This window comes from Symphalangus syndactylus, chromosome 14 (genome assembly GCF_028878055.3).
Source record: "Symphalangus syndactylus isolate Jambi chromosome 14, NHGRI_mSymSyn1-v2.1_pri, whole genome shotgun sequence".
NCBI classification, from domain to species: Eukaryota; Metazoa; Chordata; class Mammalia; order Primates; family Hylobatidae; genus Symphalangus; species Symphalangus syndactylus.
This window is the reverse complement of record NC_072436.2, coordinates 97,255,324-97,275,707: the sequence shown is the minus strand read 5'-3', so window position 1 is coordinate 97,275,707 and position 20,384 is coordinate 97,255,324. Positions and strand designations below refer to the sequence as shown.

The 20,384-nt window shown below is 39.4% G+C and overlaps 1 protein-coding gene across 1 annotated transcript in view; it reads left to right on the top strand.

The window, feature by feature from the left end:
- The window catches only part of PLEKHH2 (pleckstrin homology, MyTH4 and FERM domain containing H2), a 130,793-nt gene that overhangs the window by 78,722 nt on the left and 31,687 nt on the right, over positions 1 to 20,384 (top strand). Inside the window, exons 16-19 of the mRNA XM_055242826.2 lie at positions 6,179 to 6,259; positions 11,827 to 12,006; positions 15,174 to 15,282; positions 17,012 to 17,124. Coding sequence (XP_055098801.1) covers positions 6,179 to 6,259; positions 11,827 to 12,006; positions 15,174 to 15,282; positions 17,012 to 17,124 — 483 coding nt within the window. The remainder of the gene's footprint in view (positions 1 to 6,178; positions 6,260 to 11,826; positions 12,007 to 15,173; positions 15,283 to 17,011; positions 17,125 to 20,384) is intronic.

The following is a 20,384-nucleotide window of genomic DNA, read 5'->3' as shown; positions in this document are numbered from 1 at the left end:
GGCTGCAATATGAGATACTGTCAAATTGCATTTGAATACCTTGGAGGGGAGGAAGTTTTCTCAGGTTGTCACATTGTTATTATTAAGTACAGAATAGTATGGGTAGATGCTAAGAACTTGACTAATTTGATTCTAGACATTCACTTTTGCAATTTTTATTTTAATGCTTAAGAAGAACATTTTCTATATAAAAATTCAGTTCTTTAAAAAACGAAAATTTATTACGCAGTTACCACATGCAGCACGATGTGCTGAAAGATACTAAGATGAATATGCCACTGTCCCATTCCTCAGAGAGCCTCATAATCCATTGAAAAAGAGGGAGACAAAAGCTTATTTATAATGATATAAAGTACAATTATTGACATGTGTCAGGAATGACTTCTGAGAGAAGATTTACCTGTGCAGAGTCTTCAAGGAGTAGGAGTTAGTTATACCAAGTGGGAATGGATGGAGGGGTGGTACTCCAGGCTGGGAGACAGCATGAATGAAGGCTTAGAGTCTCAAAGCAGTGGCTTATTCCTGTAATCCCAGCACTTAGGGAGGCTGAGGCAGGCAGATCACCTGAGGTCAGAAGTTCGAGACCAGCCTGACCAACATGGTGAAAACACGTCTCCACTAAAAATACAAAAATTAGCCAGGCGTGGTGGCGGGCACCTGTAATCCCAGCTGCTCGGGAGGCTGAGGGAGGAGAATCACCTGAACCTGGGAGATGGAGGTTGAAATGAGGTGTGATTGCAACGTTGCACTCCAGCCTGTGCGACAAATAAAACTCGTTCTAAAAAAAAAAGAAAAAAAAGAAAAAAAAATCTTGAAGCAGTGCCAGCTGCACTAGGAACAAATCCTTTGGAGAAAAAGCTAGAGGGGACTATGGATGGTGGAGAGCTATTTTTGTCTTTTTAGGGACTTTGGTCTTTATCCTGAAGGATATTTGAAACCCTGCAGGGTTTGTAACAGGAGCATGGGCATATTCATGTTGCTAACAGATTACTCTGTTAAGAGGAAGATGAATCAGTGGCAGGCAAGGTGGAGGTTCTAAGAACAGTTAAGGGAGTGGTTAAGGGAATGGTTCCCATGAAGAGGATGAAACTCTGAAGGGGTTACAGGAAAAGAGAGGAGAGGATGAATTTAAATAATAGTAAGAGGTAAAATCTTTAGTTTGATTGAATTTGGGGTTAGGAAGTAGAAGAGATAAAGATGCCTGGTAGAAAGATGATAGCAGATAAGAGAGAGCTCAGGAAAGAGGAGCAGTTTTAGGAAGATTAGGTGATTTTGGAAGACATCAGGAGCTGGTAGGACGTCCTAGTCAAAAAGTCCAGCAGGCAGCAGACCACCAGTCTACATCGGAGGAGAGTGCTGGAGGGCTGGATTGGAGAGAAGGATTCGAGGAATCATCAGCATACATGTGGCAATTATGGGAAATTAGGTAGGGCAGGAGAGAGCAGGGTAACACTTGTAAATTTAAGGGCACAGTAAGGAGATGTGTGCAGAGGTCTGAGAGTAATGTCTGTGACTGATCTAGTGTCACATGTGCTCGGAGAAGAAGGTACATTGCCTTCAGTGGGTTGAAGGGTAAATGGGAGATTAATAAATGAAGTATTTGAGTTTCAAGGACTATCTATACCTTTCAGTATGTTAGAATCAAGCTGGAGGGAACCTGGAGTCAGGAGAGGCATTTTTTAGGGTGGGAAAGATGTACCTTGAGTTTACAAACTAAGGGGAAGGCACCTGGAAGAGGGGAGGAGGGAGATTAAAGACAAAGTCCAGAAGAAGTGGGTGGCTGGACATAGTGGGAAGGCACACTGGAAGGGCTGAAACTGGAGGAAAGGTGAGGAAGGGTGCAGACAAGTATCTTAAGTTTGTAGGACATTGAGTGATATCATGTCTAATATCCTCAGTTTTCTTGATGAACATTATTCCGTAAGACAATGTTAGTAATACTAAGAGTGGAGAAAAGGATGGAGAATAATCATTCAGGGAAGTAGGAGGTACCCAAGGATAAATAGAAGGCTTGGTAAATATTATTGAAGGCCCACCAGACTTTCTGATTTGAGTTTATATTGATTATTTTTCTCTAACATCTTCAGATGCCCAGAAAAAGGAGCAGGGAATTTGCATTGTAGTAAAGTGAGGATAGTGGTTTTTTCTAACATTTTATTATATAAATTTTCAAATAGGCAAAAAACCAGAATAATTTTACAGTGAACACCCATATGCCCATCACCTTGTTTCTACAATCAACATTTTACTTGTTTTACCATGTATCTTTCAAGATGATATTTGAAATTAATGTTTTATTATGGGCATTGCCAACGTATGTGAAAATAGAGGGAATAATATGATGAGCCCTCATATATTCATCATCTAGTTTCAATAGTTATTAATTATGGCTAATATTATTTCCTATAACCCCCTATAACCATCTGTCTCTTGTCACATTCTTCACTGGATTATTTAAAAGCAAATGGAGATGGAATTTTGTTGAGTGGATTTGTTAGAAGCATAGGAATACAGCATAATCACAGGCCCTGGAGCAAGAGTTGTTTCATGATCAAACATGGAAACCCAGGTTGGCAAAGGACATGGAGCCAGGAGGGGACTGATAAGCTAGAATAAAATGGAAGGATCAAGGAGATTAAAATTATGAATGAGGCCAAAGAATAAGAGTGTGGGCCGAGCATGGTGGCTCATGCCTGTAATCCCATCACTTTGGGAGGCCAAGGTGGGAGGATCACCTGAGGTCAGAAGTTTGAGAACAGCCTGGCCAACATGGTGAAACGCTGTCTTCTCTAAAAATACAAAAATAAGCCAAGCATGGCAGCACACACCTGTAATCCCAGCTACTCAGGAGGCTGAGACAGGAGAATCACTGGAACCCAGGAGGCAGAGGTTGCAGTGAGCCAAGATTGTGCCACTGTGCTTCAGACTGGGCAACAGAGTGAGACTCCATCTCAAACAAACAAACAAACAAAAAAACCCAAGAATAGGAGTGTGGTAAGTGAGAGGGGGAGGGAAGCGGGAGGAACTGGGAGGAAGTTGTGATCAGAGAGTAGAAAGTAAATTGCAGAAGTGGAGCAGTTCCCAGTGAAGAAAAAAGGATTAGGGTATGACTGAGGGGATGGGTGGCAAAAGTGGAGGGACAGCAAAGGTTACTGGAAGTGAAGACAGCAAGGATGTGGAGACAGTGTGGCCAAGAGACAAGGGCAAGGGTAGGAACCAGACTGCCTGGCCACAAGTTCTGGCTCTGCCACTTACCACCTGTGTGACCTTGAAGAAGTTACTTACAGGCTCTGTGCCTTAGCATCCTCACCTATAAAATGGGGATAATAATAGAGCCAACCTCACAAGGTATTGGGAGGATTAAGTGAATTATTTAAACATATAAGTTGTGTTAGAACAGTGCCTGGCACATCATAAACACACCAAAAAATGCTAGCTATTATCATCCACGAGTTTCACCTTGATAGTGAAGTCAGCAAGGCTGGTGGCAGGATCTGTGGTGGAGAATGCTACAGGGATGGACTTATGGGGAAGGAGAGAATACCATAGGGGTTTATGGTTTGTGCAGTGGCAAGGGCTAATTGGGATATAATATACTGTTTGTCTTCAAAATTTCAAACAAAACCAATAGGAACTACCTTTGTTATGGAAGCATGGTAAAAAAATTATTCTTTTAATTAGTTCACCTTGAGATTTGAGGTTGCCTTTGAATTTTCATGAGGATTCTTCTAGTGTAATTTGTTTTCTAATTTTTTAAAGAGTAAGTCAGAGTTTTAAGAAATTCTAGGCCGGGTGCGGTGGCTCACACCAGTAATCCCAGCACTTTGGGAGGCTGAGGCTGGCAGATCACAAGGTCAAGAGATTGAGACCATCCTGGCCAACATGGTGAAACCTCGTCTCTACTGAAAATACAAAAATTAGCTGGCCATGGTAGCACGTGCCTGTAGTCCCAGCTACTCGGGAGGCTGAGGCAGGAGAATCGCTTGAACCCGGGAGGTGGAGGTTGCAGTGAACCGAGATTGCGCCACTGCACTCCAGCCTGGGCGACAGCGAGACTCTGTCTCAAAAAAAAAAAAAAAAAAAAAAAACAAAAAAACACAGCTTTCACAGTGAATTGGCAAAGGTATTCATTAATTTGCAGTTCTTCAAAGGCATACATTGTTCTCTTTTAAAGATAAATCATTTCAGAAGTACACTGTCTATAGCCAGATGCATTATACTTCAGTTTTTATGAGACTTCTTTCTGGAGATTGTTTATAAAGAAGTAAAGAATAAAACACCCCACACAGCGCTATTTAAAGCTTCCAGGATATTTGTCTGTAAATATGTTTCTAAATTTAATTAAATTGAAACATGTCTCAAATGAAACATTTTTTGTTTTCTCTCAAACAGCATTCTAAATCCATCAAACCGTTAGGTGGTGGAGTTACTCGTTTGCTTAAACCATAGCTTTGAAAGCCCAAAGGCTGACTGGGTTTATGAGTTTAAAAGAAAACATGTTTTACTTCTTATTCATAGTGAGGACAGAAGCGTTTATTGAGTAACTACTGTTATCCTTTATTTACATTTTCTCATTTGGTTCTCACAACAGCCCAGTTGTGAGCCTCTTTGCACTCTTGATGAAAATATTTAGCATACCGCTGATTTAATTGTCTGTCTTCCTCACAAGGCTGTGAGCTTCCTGAGAAAGGAGACTGTATCTTGTTCAAATCTGTTTCTCCGGGACCTATATCACTTACTGACTATTCAAAATTAAGAGCTAGATTCAAATTCTGTCCCAATCACTTAACTTAGTACCTGATATATAGGAGGTACTCAATTTACAGTAATAGCTTTTAACATTATTTTATTACTTTGTGTGATTACTTCTAAGAAGGCATCAAATGTTTTTGAATGAATGAATCTTTTACATTTGGGAAATTACTAGAATTCTTTAAGTTTTCATCTTCTCACCTCTTTTTTGTTTTTGAGACTGAGTCTGCTCTGTTGCCCAGGCTGGAGTGCAGTGGTGTGATCTCGGCTCACTGCAACCTCCGCATCCCGAGTTCAAGCAATTCTCCTGTCTCAGCCTCCTGAGTAGCTGGGACTACAGATGTCCACCACCACACCTGGCTAATTTTTGTATTTTTAGGAGAGATGAGGTTTCCCCATATTGGTCAGGCTGGTCTCGAACTCCTGACCTCAGGTGATCCACCGCCTCGGCCTCCAAAGTCCTGGGGTTACAGGCGTGAGCCACCACGCACGGCCTTCATCTTCTCACTTCTAATGTTAGAGTGTTAACCTAGAGAGCCACAGGGCTATTGGAAATCTGTGAAATGTGGAAACTATGAAATATACTGGTGAAATTGTACTTTCTCTTTTTTTATGTTAATGCGTTCATGGGGTACAGGTGCAATTCTGTTACATGCATTGACATTAGAGTGTTAACCTAGAGAGCCACATGGCTATTGGAAATCTGTGAAATGTGGAAACTATGAAATATACTTACTGGTGAAATTGCACTTTCTCTTCTTTATGTTAATGCATTCATGGGGTACAAGTGCAATTCTGTTACATGCATTGATTGCATAGTGTGATTCTGTCAGAACTTTTAGGATACCCATCACTCGTAATAACATACATCGTACCCCGTTACATACTTTCTCATAATCCACCCCTCCACTCCCTTCTTTATCCATCTGTGAAACCTCAGTCCTAGGCATAGTGTTTGATGCACAGTAAGCATTCATTATAGGTTGAATGGTGAACACCAAAGCAAAACTTGCCATTCTACTACTGTTAACAGGTAAATCTTTTTTTTTTTTACAACTTTTATTTTAGATATAGGGGGTGCACGTGCAGATTTGTTGCATGTGAATATTGCATGATGCTGTGGTTTGGAGTACAGATCCCATCACCCAGGTAGTGAGCATAGTACCTGATAGGTAGTTTTTTAGCCCAGCCACCCCGGTTCCCTCTACCCTGGTAGTCCACAGTGTCTATTGTTTCCATATTTATGTCCATGTGCGCTCAATGTGTAACAGGTAAATCTTAAACAGCATTGGACAATCTATTTGGAATATCACTTATATCTGGGCAAACTGGATACCTATAGAAACTCAAATAGAGTGTATAAGCTATAATTTTAAGGTGTCAGAGTTCTGGGCTACACTTATAATTCATCGAAATATGGTTTCAGGTAAAACATGGATACTCCAAGAGAGTCTGGTGTACACTAATAGGAAAGACATTATATTATTTTCGGAGTCAAGAAGATAAGGTATGTATGTATTTTTAATATGCCAATTGAAGTAACGTTTTGTGTGTTAGGGCTTAAACTTTTCCTTTTCTCTCTTCTCTTACTTTGTACAACTTCAGAATCTTTATGAGGTTGAAATCTGGTATAATTTGGTTCAACTGAGATAATCACACAAAGTTCTATCACCTACATCTACAAGGGTCTTGCTTCTTAATTACAAGCCTTAGCAACTTTTAATTAATGCATCTTCTAAGACCTAGAACAGTCTTCTTCTATTCCCTCCCCACAACCATCAGTTTTTCATATTTTCCCAGGTTCTTACAGACCAGATAAGGTTGATAGAAGGAGGCAGCAAGTTAGGAAAGAAAACCTAAAAAGGAAAAAGAATCTAGTTCTGTCCCAGGCCCTCAAATTCCCAAATACCACTTACTACCCATCCATCTGCCGGTTTATTTCTGTTTATTAATGTTTAAACTAATCCCCTCCCCAAAAAAATCTGAATTATTTTTAATTTCAGAATAAAAAGATGGGGTATCTACCCAAAGGTAAAATGCATGCCCAGTCATTGTTATGGGTATTCTGTGTCACCTTTGAATACTGAAACTATAAAAATTGAACCAACATGGGCCACGAGTGCTTGTATAATATAATGATGTCTACTCCTCTGAAGAGTAGCCTGTGACTGTTACTGTGTTAATGAGACTAAACTTCTTGCTCTAGTGACCACGTGGGACAGTTAGTATTTCTCCTTCCCTTTTAATAGACTACCCTCTCAGGTCTGACCAGCTGTATTTAAAATACATGCCGTTATACTCAGTATTGCTAATGGGATAGAGATTAACGCAGGACAGCCATTAAAAACAATACTGAGGCCAGGCATGATGGCTCATGCCTATAATCCCAGCACTTTGGGAGGCCAAGAAGTGGGAGCCCAGGAGTTTGAGACCAGCCTGGACAACATAGCAGGACCCTGTCTCTACAAAAAGTTTAAAAATTAGCTAAGTGTGGTAGTGTGTGCCTGTAGTCCCAACTACTAGGGAGACCAAGGCTGGAGGATCACTTGAGCCCAGAAGGTGGAGGTTATAGTGAGCTGTGATTCGCACCATTGCATTCCAGGCTGGGCAACAGAATGAGACCCTGTCTCAAAATAAATAAATAAATAAATAAATAAATAAATAAATAAATAAATAATCTCTGAAGTAATGTGGGAAAATGCTGACATACAAATACTACTCGAGTATGTACAATACAAAATTGTACACTCAATGTAATCCTAACTTGTCAATCATGAAAACAGAGGCCACTGTATGTGTTACAGGTGTAAAAGATCTAATGCCACCCTAGACAACATAGCAAAACCTCGTCTCTACCGAAAAAAAAAAAAAAAAAGAATTAGCCAGGCATGGTGATGCACGCTTGTAGTCCTGGGTACTTGGGAGGCTAAGGCAGGAGGATTGCTTGAGCCCAGGAGATCGAGGCTGCAGTGAGCTTGATCACACCACTGCATTCCAGCCTGGGCAGCAGAGTGAGACCCTATCTCAAAAAAAAAAAAGTTTTAATATAGAATTGTGGACATACATAAATTTTAGAGAAGTTTTATAACTTACATAACTTTTAGAAAAGTTGTATGGGAGTGGTAAAAGTTAGGGAAACTGCCAATGAAGGTCAGAGAAGACAACACAAGATTTCTGGCCAAAGGACTGAAGGCAGCTGGTCCTCGAGGCTTCACTGGGAAGCTTCAGTGAATCTCACATGAGCCCCGACATCCAGCCGCTATAGTCCCAGGAGAATAACAACTCTTCTACCCTCTCCTTCTAAACTTCAAGTAGATTCTCTCATAGGAAACTCTAACTGGGCACCATAACAGGGAAGGAGGTTCTGGCAAATACAGTTCCCAATTTCTCTGTAATTATGAGATCTTAGAGGATGGTGATTGGAAGGCCAAGTTTATAAATCTCAGTCTGACACATCTAAATAAAAACAAACGGAGCAGATAGAAAAAGAACTATACCAAAATGTTGAATAATTATCTGTGATCACAGTAATATGGATGGTTTCTTTCTTTTTTAAATCCTTTCCATACTTACCAAGTTTCTCTAATAAGCGTGTGTTTTTATAAATAGACAAATAATTTAATAAAAATGGATAGCATTGATCACAGAAGAAACAAGTCAGAAGAATGGATACATGAACAGAAATCCATTATAACCACTGGAAAAGTATTGAGAATATATGTGAATCATTATAGGCCTACTTCATTTTTTGCTATAAATATTTCCAAAAGAATTTGCTTTTAATCTGTATCAATGTCTTTTTTTTATTAAATCAAAATATTTGAAACCACTAGGTCTGTTTGCTGCTTATCAAGGCGTGGTGCATCCTTTGGTAAAATGAATAACCATCTTTAAATATTAGGGTGGATGAACCTAGATTTTCATATGATTGTGCCTAAAGCACACAATTAGGTTAGTATTGTTACGTATTATCATAGTATTAATAGAATTTGTTTTCTTCATCCTATTTCTAAAAGCTTGCTTTTTAGGAGAGGCGAAATTTTACCTCTACTTTCTTAGGGTTTTTTGGCAGGCCTGATAATTAAATTTACATTAAGACAGATTACAGGAGAAAACATATACATTTATTTAATGTAAGTTTTACATCACACAGGAGCCCTCCTAAGGCAATGAAAACTCAAAGACATAAAGGTGAACACTTATACACTGAACTGGACAAAGTGTAGTAAATTGTGAAAATGTGACAAGGCAAAGAGACTTGGGCTGGGGTAGTTAGTTGGGTGGAGAAGTGAGGATGAAGGTAAGATTAACAAGGGTTGTTTGTATAACTTTCCCCAGGCCTCAGCTTCCCATCTTGACAAGAGTCTTACTTTCCTTCTGGTAAAGGGAGGATATCTTTCATATAGGGGTTATGAAAGGCAGGTTCCCTCCTGCCTTTGGGAAGAAAAGGCAGAGGGTCAGAACGCCCTTCTTGCACCTGCTGCTTTTAAAAATGCCTTTAGTTCAAAATAACCCTTATGCCAAAGTGATATCTTTTGGGGTGGCAGATTCTGCCACCCTTCAGCTTTTGCTCTGAGTGAGATGACAAACCACTGGAGGGCTTTGAGCAGAACACGGACGTGATCTTGCCTGTGTCTAACAGGCACACTCCTACTGCTGATTAAGAATAGACCGGAGGGAATAAGGAGGAGATGGGTTAGGAGCCATTGCAGTCATCCAGGTGAGAGGGGATTGTGGTTTAGTGGTGCTGTGGACATGTGAGAGATGACCAGATTCTAGATAGATTCTGAAAGGCTTGCTGACAGGATTTATTGACAGAAAAGTCAGTGTGAGAGACTGCAATGATGCCAAGGTTTTGGGTGTTAATAGCTATTAATAGAAAAGTTAACATTGCCAACAACTTGAGATGGGGAAGACTGGGCAGAGCAGGTTTTGTCAAGGAGGACTTACCAAGGTAAGTCTGAAATGCTGTTAAGTTTGAGATGCTATCCAACATCTAAGTAGAGTTAGTGAGTCTGGAGTTATAAATTTGGGAGTAGCTAACCTATGCTGGTATTAAAGCCATGAGCTTAGATGAGGTCACCCAGAGAGTGAGCATAGATGGAAGAAGGGCTTGAGCACTGAGCCCTGAAACTTAGCATGTAAATGTGTGATGTAAATATCCTTATAGTTAGAATGAACTTTTTCAAAACTCCAATTGCAAACTTGACCAAATATTTTAGAAGTTATAAATCTGATGCAGACCGTGTATTTTCCTGGAATAAAGGTACTAAATTAGAGCAAAAGTTTTACAACAGACAGGCCAAATATTCAACACACCAGATACAGTTGGTTTTGTCAATAAAAGCTTAGATAAAATTTAATATAAATTGGCTTTGGGAAGTTTTTCTTACCCTTAAGATGGAGAAATTTATGGTATTGTTTTGTGATATGTTAACAAAGAGCCTCGGAATGCTCTTCATTTACTGGCATTTGGGATGATAGTTCATTTTGCATTACCTATCTAATCTTGTTATTTTTTCTAGGAACAATATTTTCCTTTTCAATGAACAGTTTTGAGACTGTATACACTTGTCCTTTTGATCCGATAACTTAATCAAATCGCTGATCAATTCTGTGGGATAAAAAAGTCAAATGACTGTTTTGGTGAATTATGACTAGTTGCTTAACTAAATAATGGGTCATTTTGAAGCAGCCTTGTTGTCTGGGGTAAATACCAAAGTTCTTGTTCTCACGGCCAAGGAGATCTAGGTCATGGACACACACAGACAGAGTGAGTTTAGAGCAGGAGTTTAGTAGATAGTGCAAAAGGAAAGAACAGCTCTCCATCACAGAGAAGAGTCCCAAGTGGGTTGCCAAGTTGTATCAAAAATGTCGGGGTTTTTATAAATGGGCTAGTGAGGAGGGAGCTTGTAAGGAGGGGATATCTTATCCTCCTGATGGTTTAGTTGGAACCAGGTGTGCTATCTGTACAGAGCAGAGTTTTTTTCATCAGCTCTATCTCATTCCCTGACCACATAGGCTGACTCTTAGACTGTGTTTCTTTGACCTGCTTATCTGGGAGGGAGAGTTTCTGTGTTTGTTCCCATCTTCTTGCAGCTGTAGGCACCCCCTCTAGTCTGCTTTTAGCTTCCCTATCTTAGTGTGCCCAAAGGGAAAAGAATGTGCTTATTAAGGGCCACTGTTTTATTGGGGGGCCCATCGTACAAGTGTGAAGTTTGGTAATTACCCAGGAGACCTTCCCCCCTCCTTCTGTGCCGAAGCTGTCTTATCTGTGTTTCGCTGTCTGCTCTTTTAGGCTGCTTGTTAGAAGAGAAGTGATTTCCTTGAACTGCCTGGGGTTAGAAAAGGAGCTATCTTTGAGCTGCTTTTTTTAAAAGGAAAGTTTTCTGCTGGGGACTTGCTTTACCCTAACTGTCTATCTAAATAATTTCTTTCTGCCTCCTATAACAATTCTAGTATAGCTGAATCATCTGATGCATAGAAGTAGCATCTTGCTTTTTCCTCAAAAGTTAAATCTCTAATATGTATATGGTTCTTTCATATTACTTTGAGGCTCTTTGGTTGTTGCCCCTACTTTTGTTACACTGTGGATAATCAAATTGCCTCTAGACATCATTTTTAAAAAGGTATGTTATGCTGGTGCGGTGGCTCACGCTTGTGATCCCAGCACTTTGGGAGACTGAGGCAGGAGGATTCTTTGAGCCCAGGAGTTTGAGACTGGCCTGGGCAATGTAGCAAGACCCTATCTCCAAAAAAAATTATTTTTTTAAATTAGCTGGGCATGGTGGCATGTGCCTGTAGTGCTAGCTATTTGGGAGGCTGAGATGGAAGGATCCCTGAAGCCCAGGAGTTCAAGGTTACAGTGAGGTTACTGATTGCGCCACTGCACTCCAGCCTGGGAGACAGAGGGAGACCCAACCCTGTCTCAAAAAAAAAAAAAGGAAAATAAAAAATAAAATAAAAATTTTAAAGGTATGCTTTATAAATTTAAAAATGAAAAGGACTATGAAACATTTTAGTAGGAAAATATTTAAAAAATGCCTTCCTCACAATTACTAACATTTACTTTAGTTTCCTTTAGGTCAGATCAAAGTCTGGGAGGCTAAAGTGGAAGAGGTTGACAGATCTTGTGATTCAGATGAAGATTATGAAGCCAGTGGACGTAGTCTGTTATCCACACATTATACTATCGTTATCCATCCCAAAGACCAAGGTCCGACTTACCTCCTAATTGGATCCAAGCATGAAAAGGTATTCAAAGACTTATTGGTTGATTTAGAATGATGTAGACTAATATTATTCAGATATTGGTAATAATTATCAAATCAATTTAATGGAAATAAGGAAGAAAATTTTGCTATAGACTTTCAGCTCTGTTTTCAGAGATTCTTTACCTCCCCAGAAATGAGCCTTGTTCAAATATGTCATTTTCTAATCCTGTTGGTAAGAGTGGTATCAAGGCTGAAATTAGTGCGTGAAAGTGGAGGGCTAAAGGAACTTATGTTAAAAATGTGGATCTCTCAGATTGAACATTTTTTGGTAAATCTAAGGACTCTGTTTTATATTTTTGACTAATCTTTAATAAAATTTGGGCTTAGATACAGTTGAAAATTAATTATTTTATGTATTATATGTACATGTAGTCATTTATGATAAAGGAGGTATCACAAATTAATGGGGAAGTAATATATCATTCAATACATATGATTATGTATTTATTATATATTGAGGAAATTGGCTACTTAGGAAACATTAGTTTTTCATCTCATACAGATAGCAAAATAATTTCCAGATGAATTTAAAGAGTTAAAAGAATTCAATGAAATTATTTTTTAAAAAGGCCTTTATCTGATTTCTGAATCAGAAGTACTTTCTAAGAAAACAAAAAGGCGGGCCGAGTGCGGTGGCTCACATCTGTAATCCCAGCATTTTGGGAGGCCGAGGCGGGTGGATCACAAGGTCAGGAGATCGAGACCATCTTGGCCAACATGGTGAAACTCTGTCTCTACTAAAATACAAAAATTAGCCAGGCGAGGTGGCGTGTGCCTGTAATCTCAGCTACTTGGGAGGCTGAGGCAGGGGAGGCTGAGGCAGGGGAATCGCTTGAACCCGGGAGGCAGAGGTTGTAGTGAGCTGAGATCGCACCACTGCACTCCAGCCTGGTGACAGAGCAAGACTTTGTCTCAAAAAAAAAAAAAAAAAGAACGAAAACAAAAAGGCAGTGTAAGAAATCAGAGTGCAAATGGTTGACAGATTTGACTATACAAAACTGAAATAATTCTTTATGTCAAATATTATCATAAATATGACTAAAAAGGTAACACAGAAAACAAAATATTTCATGGATGGCTACTGTATCCTTAACATATAAACAACTCTTTATAGATTATTATTGTTACTATTGATCATTGTTTTTGAGCACATGTATCAGGCCAAGTGCTAAGTATATCTCTTCTTCATCCTTCCAATTACCCTCTGTAGGAGGTGACCTTATTCCCATTTATAGATGGAAAGACTGAAGCACTTTCCTGTGGTCACACATCTGGCAAGAGGCAGAGCTGATATTAGACCCCTATCTCTAACCACAGAGCCTGTGTTCCTGAACACTTGCCTCTGCTACCTCTGATTTGATTTGAAAAAGACTATGTTTCTAGTAGAAAAATGGAAAGGGTCTGATGAACAACTTACTGAGGAATTTAATGGCTAATGAATGCTTACACTCATCTGTAATCAAAGATACGCACATTTAAAAATGATAAAGCTTTTATTGTCTCTGAGATTATCAAAGATTTAAAAAATTATGCTAGTGAAGCTATGAGGAGGGAAGCACTCCTATACACCACTGGTGGGAATAGAAATTAGTGTAAATGCTTTGGAAAGTACTTTGAAAATATGTTTCAAGAGTTCCTAAAAGTTTTTATGCCGTAGTAATGACTCATAATTCTATTTCAAAAAATGTGTACTAAGAAAATGTTGGCCAGGCGCTGTGTCTCACGCCTGTAATCCCAGCACTTTGGGAGGCCGAGGCAGGTGGATCACCTGAGGTCAGGAGTTCAAGACCAGCCTGGCCAACCTAGTGAAACTCCATCTCTACCAAAAATACAAAAAGTAGCTGGGCGTGGTGACAGGTGCCTGTAATCCCAGCTACTTGGGAGGCTGAGGCGGGAGAATCACTTGAACCTGGAGGCGGAGGTTGCAGTGAATCGAGATCATGCCATTGCACTCCAGCCTGGGTGACAGAGCAAGACTCTGTCTAAAAAAAAAAAAAAGAAAAGAAAAAGAAAATGTTAGTAAATGCAGCCAAAAAATTATGTATAGTTTGTTCGACACAATACTCTTTTTTTTTTTTTTTTTTTAAACAGAGTTTCACTCTGTTGCCCAGGCCGGAGTGCAGTGGCGTGATCTCGGCTCACTGCAACCTCCGCCTCCTGGGTTCAAGAGATTCTTCTGCCTCAGCCTCCCGAACAGCTGGGACTACAGGCATGCACCACCATGCCCGGCTAATTTTTGTATTTTTAGTAGAGACAGGGTTTCACCATGTTAGCCAGGCTGGTCTCAAACCCCTGACCTCAGGTGATCCACCCGGCTTGGCCTCTCAAAGTGCTGGGATTACAGGTGTGAGCCACTGTGCCCGGCCTACAATACTCTTTTTAAAAATAATTTTATTTTTGAAGTATTTTAAACATGGAAAATATCACATTTTCTTTTCAGTTAACAGATGATAGCTGTCACAGTATTTTTTATCAGTGAGAAGTTAGTAACCATCATAATGTTCAGCAATAAGAAATTGATTAAATAAATATGGTACATCCATATGTGTCGTAGAATATCCTGCAGCCATTAAAACTTGTTTATAAAGAATTTCTAGCAACAAGGGAGTGCTTGTACTATATTACTAAAATTCAGAAATTATCCTCTACTTTTAGAATAATTCAACTATGTAAAAATTTAACCTACATATATTTTCATAGAGAAAAAAAGACCAGGAATCTTTGGTGAATGGGATAAGATGGGTATTGTGTTTTCTTTAAATTTTCTGGATTTCCAAAATATTCTGTATGTATCACTCTGGGAGCCAGTTTTTTAATTTAATAGAATTTATTTATTTTGTAAAAGAATATCAGCTAGCTGTATTTAGTCTCTTAACGTGTTATTCTTCTTAATTTTGTCATGCTTTTCTAAGACGCATCTGAAGAAAATAAGAAAAATGTAAATAATGGGAAAAGGTAATATAAACACAGTTCAAGTTAGCATGCCTCAGAATTGTTTGAATAAATGGCTTTTCATTATTATTTAAAAATTAAAGCAAGTGGTTCATTTCCATCTCAAAGTTTTCTAATGTTTATGCAAGTTGTTTTTTTTTCTTTAAGTAATCAAAACTGTGTCTTAACATTTCATTAATGTGTTCTGGTTTTAAGGACACTTGGCTTTATCATCTGACTGTTGCAGCTGGAAGCAACAATGTAAACGTTGGATCTGAATTTGAACAACTGGTTTGCAAATTGCTAAATATAGACGGGGAGACTTGTAAGTTCATAAACATATAAATAAAGCTTTATGGTTAATGAGATGGACCTCAACCCGCTTAGCCTAATGGAGTTTTCACTTAATGGGTTCCTGTTTCCCTGAAATACCCACCTTTTCATTGCCTTTGCTCATCATGGGAGAGAATTCTCTCTGTGGCTCTTTGGCTGCAGGGACACCATCATTCCTCATTAGGCTGTGTCAGGTCACCTCCCTCTGCCTTTGCTTCCATTGCTCCTCTGCTTGGAATGCCCCCTTCCTTGGCAGTCCTCACCAACATAATGAAACCCCACCTAGCCTTAGGAGATCCCCCAGCCAGCCCCCTGCAGCTCAGCATCTGGCTCATAAAAGGTGCTTCATCAGTGTTAAAATTATGTCCTAATGCACTCTGTCACTTAATTCTTTTATAGCAAGCTTGTCCAACCTGCAACCCACAGGTGGCCTGCAGCCCCAGATGGCTTTGAATGTGGCCCAACACAAATTCATAAACTTTCTTAAAACATTACAAAATTTCTTTGTGAGTTTTTTGTTTTTAAGCTCATCAGCTATCATTAGTGTTAATATATTTTATGTATGGCCCAAGACAATTCTTCTTCCAGTGTGGCCCAGGGAAGCCAAAAGATTTATAGCATTTGTAGTTTTGCACTGAAATTAAGTTTTTGTTTTGTTTTTGAGACGGAATCTCACTCTGTCACTGAGGCTGGAGTACAGTGGCATGATCTCAGCTCACTGCAACCTCTGCCTCCTGGGCTCAAGCAATCCTCCTGCTTCAGCCTCCTGAGTAGCTGCGGCCACAGGCATGCACCACCATGCCCGACTGATTTTTGTATCATTGGCAGAGATGGGGTTTCTCCATGTTACACAGGCTGGTCTCGAGCTCCTGAGCTCAAGTAATCCACCCACCTCAGCCTCCCAAAGTGCTCGCATTACAGACATGAGCCACTGTGCCTGGCCTGAAATGAATTTTTATGGCTTTCCCCACTCAGAGTCTAGCTTCTATCCTATGCTTTATATACTAAGAGAGACCACATTTTATTTGCTGTGTCCAACACAGGAATTTAATAAGTGTTGATTTTAGGAATGCCTTCAAGTTCCTCTTTATCTTTGTATCTCTTTCTGCTTTGGCTTCTCCTCCCTAGAGAAGTTCTAGATCTTTCCCCAGCTCTTTCTCATATATAGTCATGCCCGCTACCTAGGTCACCAATCTTTAGCACGTTTAAGCAATGTGATAGTGCCCTGGTAGACTTATTGCAGCCTAGTAAATTAGGACCCAACTCTTCTAGATTATCCAAAACAGGAACATGTCTCACTCATAAATGGGAGCTAAACTGTGAGGATGCAAAGGCATAAGAATGACACAGTAGACTTTGGGGACTCGGGGAAAGGGTGGGAAGCGGGTGAGGCAAATCAGGTTCAGTATATACTGCTCGGGTGATGGGTGCACCAAAATCTCACAAATCACTAAAGAACTTACTTGTATAACCACATACCACCTATTCCCCAAAAACCTATGGAAATTTTTAAAATAAAAAAAAACAAAAACAGTAACACGAGAATCCCAGTGGCCTGGCTACCAAAATAAAATAATGTTGCCAAAGAGTTTTTTTCTGACCTTTGTGACATAAAGTTGTGAGCCAAGCCTGAATGAGCTAATGTCTAAAGGATTAATTTAATAAGAGGCCAAAATAAGTGGTTTATTCAGTTTTCTGTTCCTATTTTATTCTGCATTTAGCCTCTCAGATATGGAGACACCCCACTTTGTGTCACAGTAAAGAAGGAATCATTTCCCCTCTGACAACTCTACCTTCCGAAGCCCTACAGACAGAAGCTATTAAATTATTTAAGGTAAAATATTTATATGTGGTTAAATGATTTAAGGTAAAATACTTATATGTTGTTAAATAATTGGAAAAAAATTTAAAATAACATTTTGGGTTACAAAATTTTACTCCAAGAAAATTCAAAATGTGTTTATTATTGTTATTAAGAATATCATTGAAATAAAATTAGGTGAATTTAATATGCTTTCTTAGTGAGGATTTTGGATTTACTGAAATAAACTATTAATATGTATGGTTTGGGCAATGTGAAATACTTGGTATCAGATGAATTATTTCCCCTTTAACCTCTAATTTTCCACATCACACCAGGCACAGCACTGGGAGAGGGGTCAGCACTCTCTTTCCTCTCTAGTGTTACCCTCAGTTTCTTATTCCTCAATCTCTATTAGAAATCCCAGATCACTCAAAACTTGCCATGCAACTTCGCACTCTTTATCCTTCTATCCCTATCATCAGTTACCTTCCAGTAACTCTTCAGATTTCTTGAAGGGCCAGGCGTGGTGGCTTACTCCTGTAATCCCAGCACTTTGGGAGGCCGAGGAGGGTGGATCACCTGAGGTCAGGAGTTCAAGACCAGCCTGGCCAACATGGTGAAACCCCATCTCTACTAAAAACACAAAATTAGATGGGCGTGGAGGCGCATACCTAAAATCCCAGCTACTTGGGAGGCTGAGGCAGGAGAATTGCTTGAACCCAGGAGATGGAGGTTGCAATGAGCTAAGATCACACCACTGCACTCCAGCCTGGGCAACAAGAGTGAAATTAAGTCTCAAAAAAAAAAATTATCTAAGAATTTTAGCTCCCAACTCACATTCTCTACCTGAAATCTTGCAAATGACTGTTATCACTTCACTCACCAATGCCATGATTTTAAGATTCTTGACCTTCTAAATTCCAGTAAGCTTCACCTCTGGTCTCCTTCATCATCCCATTTGCCATGTCCACACCTGACTTCACCATTCCTCACAAGTATGTCACCTCTAAAAGCTTCAATTCGAATATCTCTTTCTTTAACCACAATCCTAGCCTACAAGCTCTTATTTTTTTTTTTTACTCTTCCATTTTTTCTTCATCCCTAAGACCTTTGTTTTGAACCGTTAGCTTTTTTTAAGATCATGATAACTGCGTCTTGGCTTTTCTTCCTTCCTTATCCAGTCTGGTTTGTTCCTATTAATTCTCGTAGTCCCTTGGGACCCATACTTCCATGCACTCTTCAGCCAGATCCCAACCTAGATCAGTGCTAAGTTTTCTGCTCCCAGTAAAACCAGATGTGCAATGCTGCAGAGCATCAAACAGCCATGTAGTCTGACACCAATATAAATTCAGGGTCTTCCTCTCTCACAGCCAACTTTCTGCCTTGTGCTTGTCTTTGGTCACATCCCCCTCAAACTCTCTACTTAAGAATACAGCAGAGAAACTTAACCTTCTATTTCACCGAGAAAATTAGAGGACATCAGACATGACATGACCACCTCAAAGCCCTCCCCTTGCAGCCGGGTGCAGTGGCTCACGCCTGTAATCCCAGCACTTTGGGAGGCCGAGGTGGGCAGATCATGAGGTCAGGAGATCGAGACCATCCTGGCTAACACCATGACACCCCGTCTCTACTAAAAAAATACAAAAATTAGCCGGGTGTGACGGCATGCGCCTGTAGTCCCAGCTACTTGGGAGGCTGAGGCAGGAGAATCACTTGAACCTAGGAAGTGGAGGTTGCACTGAGCCAATATCGTGCCACTGCACTCCATCCTGGGCAGCAAAGCAAGACTCCGTCTCAAAAAAAAAACAAAACAGAAAGCCCTCCACTTAATAGACAACTCTTTCTCCTCCACTCCTCCAGCCTCAGAATACGGTGGACCTTCTGTGTTTCCAAGTCTGGACTCTACACCAGGATCTTGGTACTTCATTTTTCCCTAGTCTCTTGGAGCTCCATCTCTTTCTTTTGGCTTTGTCTTGCCTAAGTTTCTCCCATCTCAAAAAATCTATTTGTTTATTAGATAATATGGAATTATTGTTAATTGTGGGGTTATGGATGGCTATAGAAAAAATCTTTATCAACTGGAGATCCAGCCTGAAGTATTTATTGGTAAAGTAATATGATATACATTAAAATACTCCAGAGGAAAACAAAGTAGAGGTGGGGAGGTGGTGAAGTTTGGAAAAATGCTGATAATTATTGACACTGGGTGATGGGTACATAGGTGATTATTATGCTGTTCTTTCTACTTTTATACATTTTTAAAATTTCTATAATGGAATGTTTAAAAATACCTACCTGTAGAGTACACCAATACCTAAGGCAAGAAAGACTATACAAATATATTTGAAAATCTAGATGATGTGGTCAATTTTATACGAAAACATAAATGACCAAAATTGATTCCACAGGAAAATGAAAATCTAAACAGAGGAGTTACCAAACATTATGTGTAGATAATTTCAATGCTGTTTAAATTGTCCCAAAGCATAGAAAAAGAAGGAAATTTTCCAAATTCAATTTTTCTTTTACTTTTTACTTGGGACAATTTCCAACATATGTGAGTAGAGAGAACATTACAATGAGGCCTAAAGTACTCATCTTTCAGATCTACAGTCATCAACACATGGCCAATTTTCTTTTATTCTTCCATTTCCCACTGTACCCTAACGTTGGATTATTTTGAAGCAATCCTCAGTCATTTTATCACTATATTCTCTTGGTTAAATAAGTATTGCTTTCATACGAGAGTGCAGTAAAGATTGTGCAAAAATAATAAAATATTAGCAGTCAGAATCCAGCATCATTTTAAGAATATTAAATCATTCAACTCAATAGCAAAAAACAAATAATCCAATTATAAAATGGGCAAAAGATCTCAATAGACATTTCTCAAAAGAAGACATACAAATGGCCAACAAGTATATGAATAAATGCTAAGCATCGCTAATCATCAGGGAAATGCAAATCAACATTATAATGAAATATCATCTCACCCCAGTTAAAATGGCTGTTATCGAAAAGGCAGAAAATAACAAATGCTGTCAAGGATGCAGAGAAAGAGGAAAACTCATATACCATTGGTGGGAATGTAAATTAGTACAGCAACTTTAGAAAACAGTATGGAGGTTCCTCAAAAAACTAAAAATAGAACTACCATGTGATCCAGCAGTCTCACTGGGAGTATATCCAAAGGAAAGGAAGTCAGTATATTGAAGAGATATCGGCATTCCTGTATTTATTATAGCACTGTTCACAAGAACCAATATATGGAATCAACCTAAGTGTTC